This window comes from Plutella xylostella, chromosome 29 (assembly GCF_932276165.1).
Source record: "Plutella xylostella chromosome 29, ilPluXylo3.1, whole genome shotgun sequence".
NCBI classification, from domain to species: Eukaryota; Metazoa; Arthropoda; class Insecta; order Lepidoptera; family Plutellidae; genus Plutella; species Plutella xylostella.
The window spans coordinates 885,101-904,553 of record NC_064009.1 but is presented as its reverse complement, the minus strand read 5'-3'; the positions used below and the strand labels follow the sequence as shown (position 1 = coordinate 904,553).

General features: G+C 35.2%; 1 protein-coding gene across 2 annotated transcripts in view; it reads right to left on the bottom strand.

Annotated features, from left to right (window-relative positions):
• The window catches only part of LOC105391671 (allatotropins), a 38,811-nt gene that overhangs the window by 12,121 nt on the left and 7,237 nt on the right, over positions 1–19,453 (bottom strand). For both annotated transcript variants that reach the window (XM_038119121.2, XM_038119124.2), the window contains exons 2-3: positions 4,726–4,911; positions 1,957–2,073 (exon numbers count right to left, since the gene is read on the bottom strand). In XM_038119121.2, coding sequence (XP_037975049.2) covers positions 1,957–2,073; positions 4,726–4,909 — 301 coding nt within the window. In that variant the 5' untranslated portion in view covers positions 4,910–4,911. The remainder of the gene's footprint in view (positions 1–1,956; positions 2,074–4,725; positions 4,912–19,453) is intronic.

Sequence of the window (19,453 nt, the reverse complement as noted above, 5' to 3'; positions counted from 1 at the left end):
TTCACTTACCGTTCGTTATATTCTTTATATATTTCAATAAATGTATTCCGTGACAATACTTTAACTATTAATGTATCAAATGAAACTAAGTTTAACTATCAATACTCAATATTTTTTCATCAATGAAGAATAATACAAAACGTGGTTACGTGGGGACAGACACGGCAATGAAAGATTAGGAGGTTTAATATTTTATTTAAAAATATCCATTAATCCTATTAATACAATATTTAGTGCTACACATAGATAACTATTTCACTTAACTGGAAAAAAATATTAGAAAATTATAACTTGGTTTTTTAGTACCGATTTCATTGATGCCACGCAATTTTTGGCCGCGGGAAATTCACCCAAATGATTGTCATGTAATTACTATAAACTTCTGTCATGTAAATTACTGTAAACTTTTGTCATGGCTAATGTAGGAATAGTTTTTTAAAGTTATTATATTCATAGTTACTAAAATTACAATAATTAAAGAATAATAAGTCAGGAATATGACAAAGTTTACGTAAATTAAGTCACCCCCAACAGATTCATTAGCTAATAACCTCTGTTAACATAACATTGTGACTCTGCAAAAATGATTCCTGAATCTTACAACGACGTTACACGGACACATTGTAACGTGGAGGCTTTGTTCCGTCGCCCTAACAACCTGTCACGGGCATCACTATAGTTGGGCTGTTAACGAGCCTAGCTACAGTATCTAAGAGAGCCTACTTACATACAGTAAATCTTCATATGAGAGTAATGACAGTGAAAAGTGGAATTCTAATATGTATTGTACAATATATGTTTGTACCTAATGTCTTTCGTTTAAGCAGTTTACGTTTGGTATGAATTATGAATAATGCTACATTCTTACTACCTATTTAAAAGAAACTATCTTATAACTTTGGGTAGGTAACCATACTCACTAAGGGCCACTTGCACAAACATATCAAATCTAGATGTGCATGTCGCCCTCAGATCCTAATTTTAATTGTAAATCCCGATTATTTTTTGTTTATACATGCCTGCATAGGTTTTAAAACCGTGTCAAACAATGCTACGTGGAATTCTTATTTTTTAATTAATTGAGCAATATATTATTTATTTAAAACACTAGAATAATGAATATTTTCCTGGCCAGCCAGCCACTTGGCTTGAGTGTCGCCAACACCTTTCAAACCTGTTTAAAAAGGCCCTCCTCCGTGTTCTATTAGTTTCGTCCACTTGTCGTTTTCTTTGAGGTTTTGGAAAGCTATTTCGAACGTTCACAAGTACTCTTGCTTTATTAGGTTACCTCTCTCTTCGCTTAGCTTTCGTTATTGATGACGTAATCAAATTAAGTCGGAGAAAAGAAAAACAATTGATTTTCCATTCATTTGTTTCTTGTCATGATTTTCAAAGTCTTGATAGCCATTTCGCCGTTAAAATTGCGTCTGATATTGAATAATGAATCTGAAATTTCTTCCCAATATTAGCCACTCATACCATAGTATCCCGTTGCGACCCTATCGTGTATGCAATTTAAACTATATCGTAGGTATGAGTAATATAAATTATCAAACACAGAAAAAAATTATATTGTTATAGTACTTATATTAGTCTCTCAAATAAGTATACGGGTCTTATAAACTAAAACACTCATACATATATCTTCGGCCCATACTGATTCGTTCAGCGGTCCTACCACATCTTAGTCTTAGCGTACTTTGTTCCTCTTCCCAAAACACAGAAAAACACATTAGCTTAGGTCTTTTACCCTTTCTGATCCAACCAGAGGGTCAACAACCACAATTTAAACCCAGTATTCCTTCACGAAGAACCATTTCCACTCACAACAAAAGCTTCACAACTTCACAACCCATTTCTGATCCAGTCAGAGGGTTCCAGCAGTCTCGCTGTATACCTAATCTTCACAACCCATTTCTGATTCAGTCAGGGGGCTTCGGCAGTCTTTCTGTATACCTTCGTCTTCTGAGTCTCGTTTCCCGAAGTCCCTGGCGACCCCAACTGAGGGGCTTTTGAAGCGCGGGGTGGCGCGGCCAGACCGCGGTTTCTCTTCGCTGGTGTATTCTACGTCGCCTTTGACCAAGAGTTTTGAATTAAAGGAAAGAGTCTACCTATTGGTATCGTACGTATTGGAGCAAACGGATTGTGTTGATGATGTGGACGCGCTATACCTATTGTCTGATGTTTAAACAAGTATCAAGTTAAATTTATTGTTAAGCACTAACTTTCTTAAAATAGAATATTAATTCGTTTATCAAGAGTGAAGTCTGAATCCACAGACAAACCAGTAAATTGGTTTTGTGGGTCATTAATAATTGTACTGTGTTTTTTATGTTTAATAAATACATTAAAACTGAACTGAGTGGGAATTTCTATACCTACAAAGAATACCGAATGCGATGCGTCCGTTGCGTGCGCTGGCGAAAGGTGGATTAGACTCGAGAGTAAATTATTTATTCTTACAGTATTCTGTACAAGGAATACACCAATATGTATTTAGTTTATGCTATCCCGGAATAAAATGGCTTCCCGGCCAAATACCTATGGCTTCTCGGGCTACAGTGCTCCACGTATCACCCACGGGTTATAATATAAGATATAATAAGGTATACAACATGCCATATTTATTTACCCATGGATTGTTATTGTTTTCATTTCTTGTCTATTTATTGAAATTCTAGTAGTTCTATCGGAGTCTACACTTTGATCCTAAAATTCACAGATATACAAGTTGAAGAATATTTAATCAATGCATACCGACACAAAATATTAAAATATTTACGCTGCCCTCAGCGTATACTTAGCTCTTTTGCTGACTGTACTACGTACCATGATGTTTGGAAACTACGAAATAGAGTAGGTGATGCGAGTGTGTCAGAGGTGTCACAAATTAGACTGGTATATTCTCCCGGGAGATGCAGACCGGGGCATAATTTGAATGCATCTCACTCAGCTTAAACTAATAGGTGAGATGTAATAACACGCTCTTTGTGTAAATAAACATTTGGGTAGAATAATAAAATAACATTGCATGTTATTGTTGTCAGCTCACAGTTTTAATGTATGTAGTTTTTTTTCCTCAGTGGTTTTATTATCCACTGCTGTTCATGGGTTTTGACAAGGTTTTATCTTCAGCATTCTGATCCTGCTTCATTATTATTATCTATGCTGTATAAGAAAGATGATATAAGATTTAAAAAAAAAACCGTACACAGATTGATCCTGACAGTCATACGAGTACCTAAAGCCGCGTACACACCGGGCCAACGAACGCCAACGAACGTTTTTCGTTGGCCTTCGTTTCTGCAATCTGCCCTGTATTATGTATGTTAATATCCATCGTTGGGATAACCGTTGGCGTTCGTTGGGCGTTCGTTGGCCCGGTGTGTACGCGGCTTAAGATAAACTATGTATAGTGCGACAAACTTATCTGTTCCGGTGACAGTTAACTAAATTGGTCCATATCTCATTATTTACTAATAAATTATATATTGATATAGATTAGATGGGTTTATTAAAACTGCAAGAGTAAATTACCATTACGGGAACACTTAACATCTTAAAGAATGAAGAAATATTAGACATTTACGTGAGCTCTCACCGGAACAGATAAGTTTGTGGCACTGTATGTAGATGAAAGAATTTTATACAAACAATAAAAACAATAAGCTTCATATTTTTTTTAAATACAAATATTTTGCTCGTACACAATACATGTATTTCATATCTCTTTTTCTGACCGTACTCGTAAAAAAAATAGGTACAGTAATAAAATTTACGCTCCATCCAACTTTCCGATGATGATGTCAAAATGAGGTGCGGCGACCTTCGTTCTTGAAGAATGTCAAGTTTGATAAGGGATCCTGAAAGAAGGCTTAGCATATTTTCCCCGTAAACCTCTCGCCTCACTAAAGCTGTAGAATGACCTATTGAAATAAATTGTCCCACCCTTTGAAGAAATAAAATGGCCGCGCCAAAATATAGTTTTTGGCAGTCGTATAACTTTACTACCGATGTACCGATGGTCTGAAAGAGCTCGTTATTGAGATAGAATTATTTATTATACTTGCTAAGAGAAATTGTTCACAGACTTCTAGCTTTTTGGCAACCCTAACTTTGGATATCAAATGAAAACGAAGTCTAACAAATTAAGTAGTTTTGTTGTTCGTCCTAGCGTGTCCTATGTTTTACATTTCAATATTAATTTGTACGAGTAGACATTAATTCTATATATTATTATACTTTTCCTCCAGTTACGTTTGTGAATATCTGCAAGTCATCAAGGAAATGTATTATTTTTACGAAAAGACCCAGGAGAGGAAAGAAGTCTTAATAAAGTTGATGAAAATTACAAGGAAAATATGATAATTATTATTATATTAACTGGACATAATTATACCGAACGATTGAAGATACTACAGATGTGTAAGGGACGCCTCTAGCAAACGAAATAAACTTATGTAACTTTTGACAGAAGAACCTCTGATCCTAAACTATTTTCATTTATTTAGCATATCAATAAAAATAAAACTATTTTAATGTGTAGTATTTTTACATCCATATTAACTTAAACAAATTTAGGTATATTTTCATCTAAGGTGCACCGCGTACATAATATTATTATGATGTTTAATTTACGTCAGCATAATAATAACTACTTCACTTCATGAATGATGCACTAAAACTAAAATTTCCTATTTTTTCTAAATAAAGCTACAAACTCACGCTCAGGCCGCGCGGCGGGGCGGTCGCGCTTGCCAAAACCGCGCGCGGTCATCATCTCGACGTTTTTAAACCCGCGCGTGGGACGCTGCTGCTTGGTCCGGGGCAGACGGCCGTCTGGGGCTCCTTCAACGGCCACCAGGCATGCCGCCAGAGCCACCAGGGTCAGTTGCAGGGTTAGATTCATGGCTGGGGAAGAAAGGGGGTGGTTAGATTTTGGATTTAGTAAATGGTACAAGATTTTTTTGGTCAAAAGGGGACAAAGGAATCATCGTGATGGAGAAAATGTGTATAGAAGTTTCTAGACTTAGCTGAAAGGCCAGTAAGACACTCTAGTGAAACAAAGTTTCGAAGTGATAATGACCATGGGTGGCTGTATTTCGGTATCCAACGAACCAATAGATCTGCAATCGGGTGAAATTAATGCCAAATGCATTTTTACCAGTATGTACCCAACACAAAATAATTAAGTGATTAGGTAGGTATGTCACTTTATGAATAGTTTCAGTCAAATAATTAATAAAAACTTATTTTATAAAACAAAAACACGAACCACCGTAATGAAGACACCACCAAAAAAGAGCAACAAACCATAAACAATTTCCTTAGGGACGTGCCAAAATAAAGCGCATGTGTTTTCCCTCAGTGTAAAGTGGCCTGAAACTACTTTCCCGTTATTACAGCTTGTAACTTGCTAACACCCTGTCGTTGCTCATTTTGCTGGTAAATTCAATAAGGACTCACAAAATTGGTGGACAAAAAGGACAAAGTGCGGTGACCGAGTACAGCTATGTGGACTGGGACTAGCGAAATGGCACTTTGGAAACTATTTTCTAAAATAAACCTCTTCTACTTATGTTTATTAGCTAAAGCTATAATTCAGATTGAAGTGCCCTCTCTGAAGTATTATTATACGGGGATAAACTATTATTTAATGCCGTATACAAAAAGATAGCTGATAATTTTCCCAAGCTTATCAGCGCTGGTTCGCCAAAGTATGGAAAAGTAAGCGCTAATAAGTTTCCAGCTTTCTTACGAAAAACGAAGGGGTATCTTTATGTGTATGGCCTACGGCGATTATAATTCTTTTTAATAATAAAAGAACAGGACTTATATGGGATTTTTGTCATGGTGGTGCATAGATTGTTCATTCAGAAGGCGTTAGATGCTGACTGCCTAGCCCTGCCCGTGCCCACTCGAGGCTTTAAAGTTTAAATAGTCTTTAAATGGACTAATCCTCATTTTGGGTGAAATTTTGCCTCTTAGAGTCGTTTAGCTTTTATCTCAATGTTAATTTTGAAAAAATGGATATTTAAATGTCACTTGTAATCATTACAAAATGTTTAAAGGTGATGATTAAAGGTAGGTAGGTATTTAATCAGTAATCAGCTTGTCTAATATATGTTCGCATATTAACTCATTAGACCCTGCTTAATCGACTGATGACCTGAATCGACTTAGGGCCAGTTTTTTGATCCCTAGTTAACTCAACTATTGGTCAAAAATGTCTACCATTAGTTAAAAACCAACAAAAATCGTATGCAGCTGTCATGTTTGACAAGTGACTTGACTAATGGTTAAAGTTGACCACGGATCAAAAAACTCGGCCTTAGTCCTTACTTAGTAAAAGTAACCAAAAAATCATAAAAAAGAAAACCTTTACCTTTTAGTGAAAAAAAAAGTAGTTTTTTTATTGTGACCGATTTCCGGGTTGTGACAGGTTAATGGCTTTCGTTTGCCATTTTGTACTTTTTGAAATACACGTGAAAAAACTTAAAATGCTATACAGGGTGTTAAAAAGGCAATAGTAAAGGCAAAAGAGGAGAATCAGGGAATAATTCAGAACAACTTAAGTTGTTCTACAAGTTTTGATAAATGCTTCTTCAAATATACAAACTTTGTTTCTTACATGACTTTTTACTGGAAGCAGTTTTTATCACGAATAGGTCGGTATCCAAAGTCTGTCTGTATAGTTTAAGGCCGTAATGAGATTCCTCATCAAAGACGTTGATCGTCTGCGATGGTATTACAAACATACGGCTTCATTCGTAAGCCAAAGATAGATCATCCATAGATAGAAGCATTCTATTAATAAATGCAATGTCACACAGCTCCTTGAATAAATTATCGGTCATCTACGAATCTTGTGTCGCTATAAACTCAAATAACTAAAAGTTTCTTAGAATAGAATAGAATATTGCTTTATTTAACACCACATAAATCAGACATACAAAAAAACATACTTATAGACTGAACTAATGTACAATAGGCGGCCTTATCGCTGAGAGCGATCTCTTACAGGCAACCTTATATATTGCGGAAACAAAGTGACAAATTATCACAAATTATCGGGAGCATCACTTTTACCCCTGTATCTGTATAGGCTTATAATGTACCGAACCGTACTCTCCATTATCTACCTATATATCCACTATATCTATAGGCGTGTAATCTACCGTGGCATACATTTCACTGTCTGTACCTCCTGCGAATTGACTGACAGAAAATGTATTTTTTACTTCAATCCTAATCCTAACTAATATTATAAATGCGGAAGTAACTGTGTCTGTCTGTCACTCTTTCACGCCAAAACTACTGAACGGATTTGAATAAAATTTAGTATACATACGGTCTAGACCCTGGGAAAGAACATAGGCTACTTTTTATCCCGGAATTCGCGGGAAAACTTTTTAAGGCGAAGCGAAGCGCGCGGGAACAGCTAGTATTAAATAAATAATCGAATTATATCGTCTCCAAATCTGACTACACCCACTACATTCTACAAGTGAATGATCCAATCAGTACAATATTTGCGAACTCAGAGCCTCTCCATTACCTGAGGAACGTTGGTAATTGTATCAAGCATGGGTTCTTCATCTATTGTTCATTAATAAGATGCCAGTCATTAATAGGTACAGTCAGCGAAAGAGATAATGTGTACTCCCTGCGGAATCATTCTAATGGTTTTTCTACAACCAGTATGTAGATGAAAGAAATCTGTTCATGTTGATTTTAGACGTATGTCCCAAGTGCATTGAAATCATACCTAAATCGTCGATCGTCTATCAATTATCATGTGAGTATAAATTTGAATATAAGTAGGTAATACCTTTTGCGAAAATTGTCCCGCTTGTGAGTCATCTCTGACTAGCTCTTCAGGGATTACAGTCTGAGCATTATATGCATGTACTTAACTATGTTTTCAAACAGTTGAATAATATTGATTGTATTCGGTAACTTTAACCTCACTGGTCGAATATTATGGTTAAATCGTGTCACACTTTCCCTATCTAACCTGACCTGCAGTATTGAACAGCCTGTACCCTATAAATTCAGCATCCAACTCTCTACAAGTCATAATAGTCTTTGTGAAACATTAGTAAGTTACCTAAAACTTGCAGCTGTTTGCTCTTAGCATTCTAGAAGGCTTTCAGGCGCAGAATCGCAACTTCGTCTCGTCTGATATTTCAGACTAATTGCTGAGAGAACGGCCGGAGGGGGGGCTCAAGAATGTATACGATTGCTGGCGGAGTATCTGTAAGTACTGCGATAGACCGTGATCGCTATAAGTGGCACATTTGATTAGATACTAAGGCCCAGTTTCACAATGTCTGGTTAGTGGCTACCTGCCAGATAAAAGACATGCTGTCACTCTCTGTTATTATTTTTTTGACCCACCTCTGTTATTACAATTTTGTCCCACAGGTAACCACTTACCAGACTTTGTGAAACAGGCCCTAAGTATTCGAAATTTGAGTTTTTTACTGTTATCAATTAGTAAGGTGATGACGGCAAGTTCTATAAAGCACTATAGTACTCAATAAAGCAGCTTTTTTCATACACTGATTTGTGAAAGTGGGCATATTCATGTATACCTCTATAACCGACAGTGCAAAGGCCAAAAACACCTTTTTTCCCGGTTCTCCTCTAATACCGGCCTACATTCTGAATTAGACAATCAAATAATTTGACACATCTGACAATGTGTGCTAGTGAGTGGTCACGCTCGCCCCTGACCTACTCTAATGTACCTACAATACAGGGTGTCCCGGCTTAAACTGCACATTAGATAGTAACACACCTAGTCATTCGCCGTCGTCTTCGAATAAAAGTTGTTTAGAATGCCTAGGATACCCTGTATAAGTGCAATTTTGTGGATAAGTGACGAAAGGCTCAGGCTGATTGGACAAATCTTGTTGGGCGGTAAATTGGATGACTTCTGATTGCCATGGCTTGCTAATACCGTGCAACTAAAAGGAGAGACTCACGTAAAACAGAATGTTTAGAGCTTTAGCTTTCGTTTAAAATGTTCCAGTGACCAATAGCATCAAATTACTCCTTTCTAAACGTTAGACTATTTTAATGACGTCTGCAATATTGTAGTTCATTTAACAGTGCATCAAAATGTTACCGACTAAAACGTAATTGTAATTATTGTTTTAATGATTTATTTTTCCTTTTGGAGGAGCTTTTATTGTTTGCGATTGAACCATTTAAAACGGTCAAATACCGCATTAAACTGCTCATTTTAAACCTCTTACTGATTACTGATACCTTGAACAAATATAATTAATACCTACATATACCTACTTAAACTTTGTATTCCCCTACGTGTCTCTGAAAACCAAAATACAGAAAAAAAATACGAGAACAAAAAAATATAAATATTTGCGCTGTGTATTTTTGAAGGCAATCAGAGTTATATCAACTGTAAAGGCGAACTTTTAATTGATATGCCAATGAAGTCTCTTCTGTAACAAGCGTCTGTGCATTTTCGTGATGCCCCGTTTGATCTCAACGTTCAAACTGTAATTTCAACTCAAACTTTTCCTGAATGAAAGCTTTAACCGAAACAAAAAAGCTTCTTACACAGGAGCTTGCACAAGAAAAAGAAATAAATTGACGGTAAAAGGTATTATTATTAGAATAAAAAACATATTACCTTCTGAAATATTTCTGGTGAATGTTCTCTTGTATATTTCTACATTCTGTTGTTTGAATAAATGTTTTTCTTTCTATCTTTCGGTATGGTATAAACGAGAAGTTATATACTGTTTACTAAAGCCTTGTATGGACCGATGTATTTACGTGAATTTGTACGACTCTTCTAAAACCGAGGAATTTCACTACTAATTAGAAAATGTTCATTTATATTAATTTATATTTATATACATTTTCATTCAATTAACAGTAAGTACTTAGTACTTAATTATGAACTTTTAAGAAACTCTTCTTTGGTTTTTTAATTTATAATAGTTAGTAAAATCATGAGCCCCTTTTTTTGCTTTTTGAATATATCAAAATCAAATGATAAGCATATGGTAAGTATCTGTAAGTATATCAGTAGGTAATATTTCAGGTCGAAACTAGAAAAATCACTTTTATAACCGATCCTACGCAAGGATCAATTTACGCGAAATTTTATATCAAGAAAATATATGAGCCTGGAATACTAAACGCGTAAGGGTCAATCTTATTGTAATAAATAGGGTGAGGTGGGATTATTGTCACTACGGACAATGCTTAAAGGAGATGTGTGTGTATATATTTGTTAAACTAAAGAGGATGAAAAAACTTTTGGCGTTTGCCCAGCTGTGGAAAAACAAATAAGAAAAAAGGGGGTTACTTTTCATAGAGTATAATGGCACGTACTGGACTTATAGCGCAGGGCATGATCATCAAATCAATCAGTTAGAATATTAGACGGTACCGTCGCTCAAACGTTGTCTTGATCGTCGTGGGGACCGATCTAACTGACCGGCTAGGAAAAGAGAGAAGATTTTTATCACGTTGGAAATATAAGCTTAATGCAATGTGAAGGTTTAATTTTTCATGTACTAAGTAATTTTGTTTTAAATATGAAATTGCCTGGAACTTTAGGTCTGTAGGAAACTTTTAATACCTGGGCCTTTGCTGTTGTCATTCCATAGACTATGGTATGCCGCTAGCTTTATACCACGATAGGTACTATACTACTGCATTACTGTTATGTCTAGGTACCTATCATGGATATAAGGAGATAAATGACAAATGGTTCTCGTTTTAAAGATCAGCCAATGTGCCTAGCAACACCGTTACAGACTGTATTAAATTAACTAAGACTATCGCAGTGTGTCGATTTTTTCACTTCTCGTTTATTCCACTGTCCACTGTGCCCGTCATCAAATCTCGTCAGGTCTATCAATTTGGTCGCTCGGGTATTATATATTATATGCGATACTATTCAGTAATCGTGCCGATGTGTTTTATTATCAGCCTGTAGTTTTCCGATTCGGCTTTCTTTCTTTCCGCCTTGTTTTTATTTTGATCACATTGTGTAGTATATTCTATTCTATTTTTGTTACTGAACGTCACTGAAAAAGATCATATTGCGACATTATTTTCATGAAAGCAGCCGCCTGAGTGACGTATCGATCGCTGTATTTTATACAATTAAGTACAGTGCTCCAAAATTGATAATGCGCATAGAAATCTTTGACAGATCGGTTGTTTTCGATTATGTGACACATGATATTGACTCCTATTTCTTTCGAACAAGGTGGAAAATGCAAGTATTTTTGTTACGGCTCTTACGATTTAATGATTCGGGTGTGAAGATCTGCAAGTGTACCTATGTCGTTATTCTGACGAGTGCCTTGTGTCTAATACTCAAAGTGAATTTTAACCTTTTTGTAAATTAACAATACCTACGTTCTCTGAATTTGAGGGTAAGAAGATAACATTTTCAAGTTTGTATTTTAATTGAAATGTGATACGATAATTAGTACAAGTCAGAGCGATAAGCCGGAAGTATACATTGTATTGTATTTATACAGCATCGAACAAAGCGTATTAATTATATTATTAACAAAGTCTGTATTGAATTTCAAAAACTTAAATAGAAACAAAGATGAAGATGTAAACAACACTTCAATAAAATCTGAATTTGTTTGAAAAAAATGACCAGCACTTTGATACTACTCGTGTTCTAAGGTACACTTGTCCAAAATTAATAATGCACATGCAGATCTTCACACCCGAATCATTAAATCGTAAAAGCCTTAAAAAACACTTGCATTTTGCACCTTGTTCGAATGAAATAGGAGTCATTATCATGTGTCACATAATCGAAAACAACCGATCTGTCAAAGATTTTTATGCGCATTATCAATTTTGGAGCACTGTACCTACTTCACTTTCACTTTATGGCATGAATGTAATGAAATTTAAGGCCGTTGTTATGTATTCATCACCGTTTATATTTATTTAAAGTATGACTTGAATTTTATTGAAGTTGTGACATGCGTAAATTCGTAATTAATTGAGTCTCCCCAAGTCACGCATTAACTGTATATAACCTACTAGCTGTTCCCGCGAGCTTCGCTTCGCCTTAAAAAGTTTTCCCGTGGGAAATCCAGGATAAAAAGTAGCCTATGTTCTTTCTCAGGGTCTAGACCTTATGTATACCAAATGTTATTCAAATCCGTTCAGTAGTTTTGGCGTGAAAGAGTAACAGACAGACAGACATACACAGTTACTTTCGCATTTTATAATATTAGTTAGGATAGGATATACAGGTTGTTTTAAAAATGGTATGAGTGGTAAGCTGAAAATGGGTGACCAGTTCCTCTTTACCTCTACACTGAGTATAAAGGTATTATGTTGGCACTTTAGCAAATTAAAACGACAATACAAGGTAACCACTAACCCATAGATAAGCCCTCTCTTTCTAATAAATAATTACAATTATAATTTCAAACGACAGGTAGGTACTCGCATTAATTTTAATTACAAATTCCGAAAGTGAACGAACAGTAATTGTCATTATTTGTAATTATTTTTGACACGACACGACGGAGCTTTGCGTGATAGTAAACCCCATGGGGTTTTAAGTCAGTACTGAATTACCTACTCGATAGTAATTAGTAATTACTTACAGAGGGCCTGTTGTGGTATCTGACTCAGGTGAAAAGCATTTAAATTCCCAGAATTCTGATTGGTGGAAATCGTAAGTGTGACATACCTCACCATTTGATTAAATACCTACACTTACAAGCAATCAAAATTCCCATTCACAAAATGGCGACACCAAATTGCATGAATTTTATCAAACATTTATTAATTTGAATTTGAAAATATAGATTTTTTTCCGGAGCAATTTGGTGCTATGTCACTGGAACGTTTTCATTGCTCGTGAGTGTATACTATTAGGGAATGAGGCAGTCAGATAAGACTATACTATAATAGATCATAGTTAAGACTACAAGCATTGATATTTAATAGGTTAATTTCACAAAGTGACAAACTCACCTAAATATCAATGAAACGCAATGGTATATTGCAATTTTCTATGTATAAAAAATGTAATACGGATGTAAATTCTAATGCATAACTAAACTTTATGTAACCGTATCAAAGTACCGCCAGCAGCGCCGCTTAGAGTTTTAATGTAATGTGTATGACAGCCAAGTCAACGTATGCTTTCATAAATTTTATATGAGTACGTAAAGCGAAGGCAAAATTGTGCAACTTTTAATAGGATGAGCAAAATTGCAAAGTTTTAAATTGCAGATGTATAGTAAAAGTGGCCCGTCGGATTTTCGTCTCAACTGTAATTTGGCAAAGTGGTAATTTAACACCCTGTATGTAAAGTTTGGCGTGTTTAGTTTGGTCGGACGATAATTTCCTACTACTCTTCGGATAAACCGAAGTCTATTATAGTTCTATTGATACCCAAGGTACTCTATATCCTACCAAACAAACACGCTGTGAAAAGTTTTTCGTCTTCTATGCATAATTATGTTTTATTTATATATTTTTTGTTTATATAGATTCCCAACCAAAGATTAAAAAAGATAAAAGTCTAGACTAAATATATATGTCAACCTTGTATTTGAACACAATCCCTAACTAAAATTTACAAGCAAGTTAACACGTAAAGCCAAAATAATTCCAGGATTTGGTAATACATTACCTACCGGTAAGCATTAAATCACAGAAAATCCTGGTGAATGGTGTTAAGGTAAATACTATTATATATTACTTACGTATAATTTATATACCTATATAGGTATTTGATGCTAGTTTGATTATACAGGTTTGGCAAAAGTTTTATATTATTATAAAAAGTTGTATAAAATTACCATAGAAAAATAAGCTTTGCTGGTCGCGTGATAGGTACATTTTTTAACGAATTGCCAAAAGTCGTAGAACAAAGGTTGTTCCTCCCCAGAGTCACCCCTTTTCGAGTTAGTAGTTTAGTGCTTAGCTTCTTTCAGTTTTGCATAATAAAACAATCACCAGTATAACACTAGTATCATACAGAATTAGAATGACGGAATACCACTCTTGGGAGTCTGGTCTAGGGACAAGGGTAATAGGGACAAAGCTTTGATAAGCAAGGTAACTGTGGAAAAGACGGACATATTTAAAAAAAAAGAGTTTTAATGAACTATTTGAATCGAGATATGCATTCAAGAACGTTGTACTTACAAAAAGGCTTTCAGTTTTAAGGATATTTTTAAAACGACTACGAATTTTGAATCTTAGAAGGCTTATGAGATTATTTCAGATTATATTAGCAGGTAAGTATAAAAAATATAGAATTCAGAAAAATAATTTTACTGTTACTTAAAAAAAACAGTTTCCGTTTTTTCCGGTGGAGATTATAAAAGATTATGAGGACATTTTGACAAATCTCCTGCTTTTCAAGTTTTTAAAGAGAAATACATAAAATCCTAAATTATAATTGGAATCCTTGGCTTTTAAATCAGTTAAATGTTATAATAATTATAATACATTACAGGTATACAGTATTTCATTGTAGCCATCACTAAAAGACACTTGCTTATATGCAATAAGTACCTATTTCCTGCCATTAAAATAATGTATCATATCGTAGTATTTCTATAGATAGATATATTAATATCTAAATATATATAATAGGGCCGTAGGCTAATTCTAAATTTACCTGAAACTACACATAATGCCTATCTATCGTAGAGAATGCTACTAGCATTAAGTTCGCCTTTGTACAGTATTTTTTATGTGCAATAAAGAATTTATAATAATAATAAAATATTTATTATTTTTAAGATAGGCAGTTTTATAATAGTATTATATTTATATGTTTAATTAGTTTTAGGGTTTAGTATTTTAATTTATTGTTTGTTTAAATAAAAAACCCCTGAAGTGCTAATAAATCTAATATAATAATAATATCGGGTTGATGTAGAAAATTTTACTAATTAACCTGAAATATTATGAAGACAATAAATTATGCCTAATCCACAGTTTTCCGCTTCAATGACGCCTCCAATGAACAAACCAACACCAATTTACTCCAAAAACCGGGGCTTCTCAATCACCGGCTTTACATTTAAATAACCTCGATACAATACACACCTGTTGAGTGGTTCCTTCCATCATTAATAACCTAAACACAAGAAATGCGTAGTCACAGCCTTTTTAGAGCAAAATACCTTTAGTAACTCATTCAGTCTGGATAGCTGGATAGATGCTTACCTTCTAAAGGTAAGCTTCTACTTATCGGTATCGTACGTATCGCACCAAACGGATTGTCATAAATGGATGGAGAAACAGCGTCGGTAATGCAGATGAAGAAGACGCACTTGTGTGAATTTCTATACAAAGAATAGTTATGGTGGAGTGTTATATCCTAAATGTGAAACATACTATTTTGCGAAAATTCCAAATTTGAATAGTGTAATCTTCCTCCGCCACAATATTATTTTGTGTAAGGGTCACTTTTACCAAACGCTAAACGTATTTAAAATTGTATTTAAATCAAATATTAAATACATTTTGTACTAACTGACAGACGTTTGACAGGCTACTAAATACGTTTAGCGTTTGGTGAAATTCCACCAAATAAAGAAGTAGGTAATTCGTCCAGATTTGTTTTGTTTTTAATTATTTAAGGGTGGTGAGGAGTTAACATTTATAAATTATATATACAGGGAAATAAGAATACTATAAAGGGAGGCCTAAACCCTTCCTTCATTGGGAGACCCGTGCCCCAGCAGTGGGGACGTAATGGGTCGTGATGATGATGATGATGATGATGATGATACAGGGAAAAGTGGGTGGCTCCCTGACGAGCTAGGTACCTCTCACACTGCACCTTCGGGTAATAGTTATGTGTAGAAATTATTCATAATTTGGTCTTCTTACAATTTAGTAAGGACTAAACACAATCGATAATCTTTAATTTGTATTTTATAATAGCTTCGGTTATTCGGGTCGGTAGGTATACTGGGCTAATGTTATTAAAGTGATCAATGTTAATCTATCAATGTCATCGTTATTTTGTTTTGTTAAAATAAGTTTATTACTTAACTTAAATTCCAAAAAGTTGTGATAAGCGTTAATAATATAATTGGATTGTTTAAAATGCCAACAGGACAGTTCTGTTTATCCCTCCAATAAAATAAGGATACAAAGCTGAAAAGTACTTCACTTCTTTGATTTATTACATTATTATTTCTCCAACTATTTGTTGCACAAATATTAAATAAGATATCAATGTGCTAAGGGAGTGCTTAATGCTAATAGCATTTTCTACCAGAAATCCTACAGGAGGTACAGAAAAGCCAGTTAAAATATGTGCAAAATAAAAACGTTTTGTTAGGTACCCATAATAGTTTACCAAGTACCAATTGGTGATTTGATTATAATGTATACTTAAATCTAAAATACGTTTTCTTAAAAATACATCGGGTTTACCTAATACTTAGGTAATAGTTAAGTACAATATCCAGAGCAAAATTAACTTGGAAATTTGAACGTTCTAAAACCGTTTAAAGTTACTTTTTTATTTTTGTAACTCGCATAGTTTATTTATAGTTTTGTCACGTATGATGTCGCTACTCGCTAGCATTATATTATTATTGTAGTAGGTACCTACTCTTTCTAAAAAAAAAATCGGTGACGTAGCGTATTCTAATGGCATAGAAGGAATAGAATCCAACAACGAACTTAACTACAGAAACAAGTGCCAACACGGAAAAAGTTTATATACAATTTAAAAGTTAGGTTAGGGCAACAATTATTCCTTGTAATTTCTGTTACTGACGTGGTACGTTTTACTATACAGTGTGATGCAAAAAGGGTATACTAAGCCGAAACCTCCGTGTGCCGCATGTTATATCTAAGCCCAAAAGTCAGAATGTCAAAATAAATGCGAATATTTACATTCTGATTTCATTTTGCACCCTGTATATCGTACATTCATCTGTGTATCGTATGTTCATTCGTTTAGGGAAAAAACATGGGAGATTTTCACCGTTTGCAAAGTTAGCGTTGCCGGAGCCCACGGAAAGTGACGTATTCAATCACTCTGAGTGGGAATAAAACAACACAACTCAATGTGACAAGATTTCAAACACCCCCGCAACACTCTCCAGCATCTTATACAGGGTGTAGGTACACTGTACTACGTATGTAGAGAGACCCGAATCCCTGAGTTGTATACCTACGCGTATTCCCAAAAGTCGTAGAACAAAAGTTGTTCAGATTGACCCTCTGAGTCACCTCATTTCGGCTTGTTACCACTTGATTGTTGGTAGATTAACCACACATTGTGTCACATTGTCGCTAATTTCATTTTAAAACCTAATATAGATAATCAAAATTTGACTCTTTTTGTTTGAGAAAGAAATTCAAAAATTTAGTACTTACCTAAGATAGAGTCAATAAATATACCTACGCACAGGTACAAAATAATGAAGCAATAGAAACCTATTCTGCGGTAGGTAATGAAGCGAAGTTCAGTTAATGTAGTTAATGTGAGTCGGCATTCGCAACGATCTTCAAAGGAGGCGGGAAATAGCATTAGGAACCTCAAATTAACGATACGCCACCACTTTTCGTTTAACTTCCGAGGGCTTATTCTTGCCCTTAACACTACCGACAAACGGTGACCGACTTTATGTAAGAAGAAAATATAGCGTCCTGTGTACGTCCTACAAAAGGCGGCAGGCTTACCAACAAACTAAGTATTTTTTAAAATAGTATGTAAAACAGAAGAAAGGAAAATCGGCTCTATTATCTGTAAGTACTCTTTAATGTTGGTCGTGTAAAAGACCTTGAAATCAGAGTTGCCAAACTGACATTTTCCGTGAAAAGCTTCAACTTTCGGCATCGTACGCAACGGACGCATCGCATTCAGTATTACTTGTATAGACATTCACACAAGTGCGTCCACTTCATCGGCATTGCCGACGCCGTTTCTCCATCTTCTACATTTATGAAAAACCGAAAGGTGAACGCTTACCTTTAGACATACGAGAGGTTTTTGAGGATCTAGTAACAAAACCGTTCAAATAGAGTTCTAGTGCGTTCACTATTCGATCGCATTCTTTCTTCTTATTTTTAAAGTTACGGTGACAAACACGAGGTCGCGTACTACGGTACCTATTAGCTTCAGACCTAGGTATAGGCATGTTAGAGCCCGTACAATAGCACTATTCTTTTGAGACGTGTCGAAGCAATATCTCCATCTCACAATAGGCTGCTCTGGGGCCGACACAACGGGACAAAATAGTACAAAATAGGTACAGATAGCAATAGACATATGTATACTGCGCTGGGGTGGCATACATATCTCTTTCACTGACTGTACCTATAGATAATAATAATAAATAAATAAAACGTTTATTTATGAAAAGTTACAATTGGCCTTATAATATTACATTGTAAAATATTTTATTTGAAATAGGTTTAGTGAGGAAGGACATCGTTATCCAAACTAGGGTAACCTGTATTTTGGGCACAAAGATACAGATACAGAAGCCTACTACACTGTTATTAGTAATCTTACGGAATTCTGACAGTTATCAATTTTAGACAAATCAGAGATCACAAACCTTTTTGGGCTGGGCACTTTTTCAATACGAGTCTGGACATCTGAGACTATAATATATATTTTTTAGTCCCTGTATCCATTTTATTAAGTGCGGCGCTCCAAATTAAAAGGGGATTTACCTACATACTTAATATATTATTTATTAAGATAACATTAGGAGAAACAAGATTATACATAGGTATAGACGAACATAAATTTGAGCAAACGAAACTTAGGTGTTTAAAGATTGTGCCTAAAGAGTTTTAGACGAAACGAGCCTTATGTCACATAAGTCTTGGCAAAGTGATGGTTCGACCAAAAAAGTTTAGACCATACGAGTTATGCGAAATGAGTTTTGGTCAATAAAGATTATGCCAGATGAGCGGAACCCGCCTCCAGCATCTCCATACTGCCTTCCTAAGCTTGGACCATTTCCCACCACGCTGGTCCACTGCGGTGTTGGTGGGTTCACATATGATCACAGATGTTTTCCTTCTCCGTAAGAGCGATGGTATACATTGTACTTAAATTCAAAGAACTCATTGTTACCTACATGTCAGCGCCGAGATTCGAACCCGCATCTCTTGCTTGAGAAGCGGGCGCTTACCCGACTGAGCCAGTTGGACTCGCGCAGTGAGTGTTCCGTACAAGTATACTTAATTACATGAGGTAGTTTTCCTTTTAATTTCATCATAATTATGTACATCTATACGAAATATCAGCTTGATATCTTTACCCGTTTCCGAGAAAAAAGGTGGTGACAACAAAGTGTGATCTTATAAGGGTTCCTTTTTTTCCTTTTGAGGTACGGAACCCTCAAAAAGAATAGTGACAATCGGATCAATCGTTTCTGAGATATGCGTGGACAAACATACATACCAACAAGCA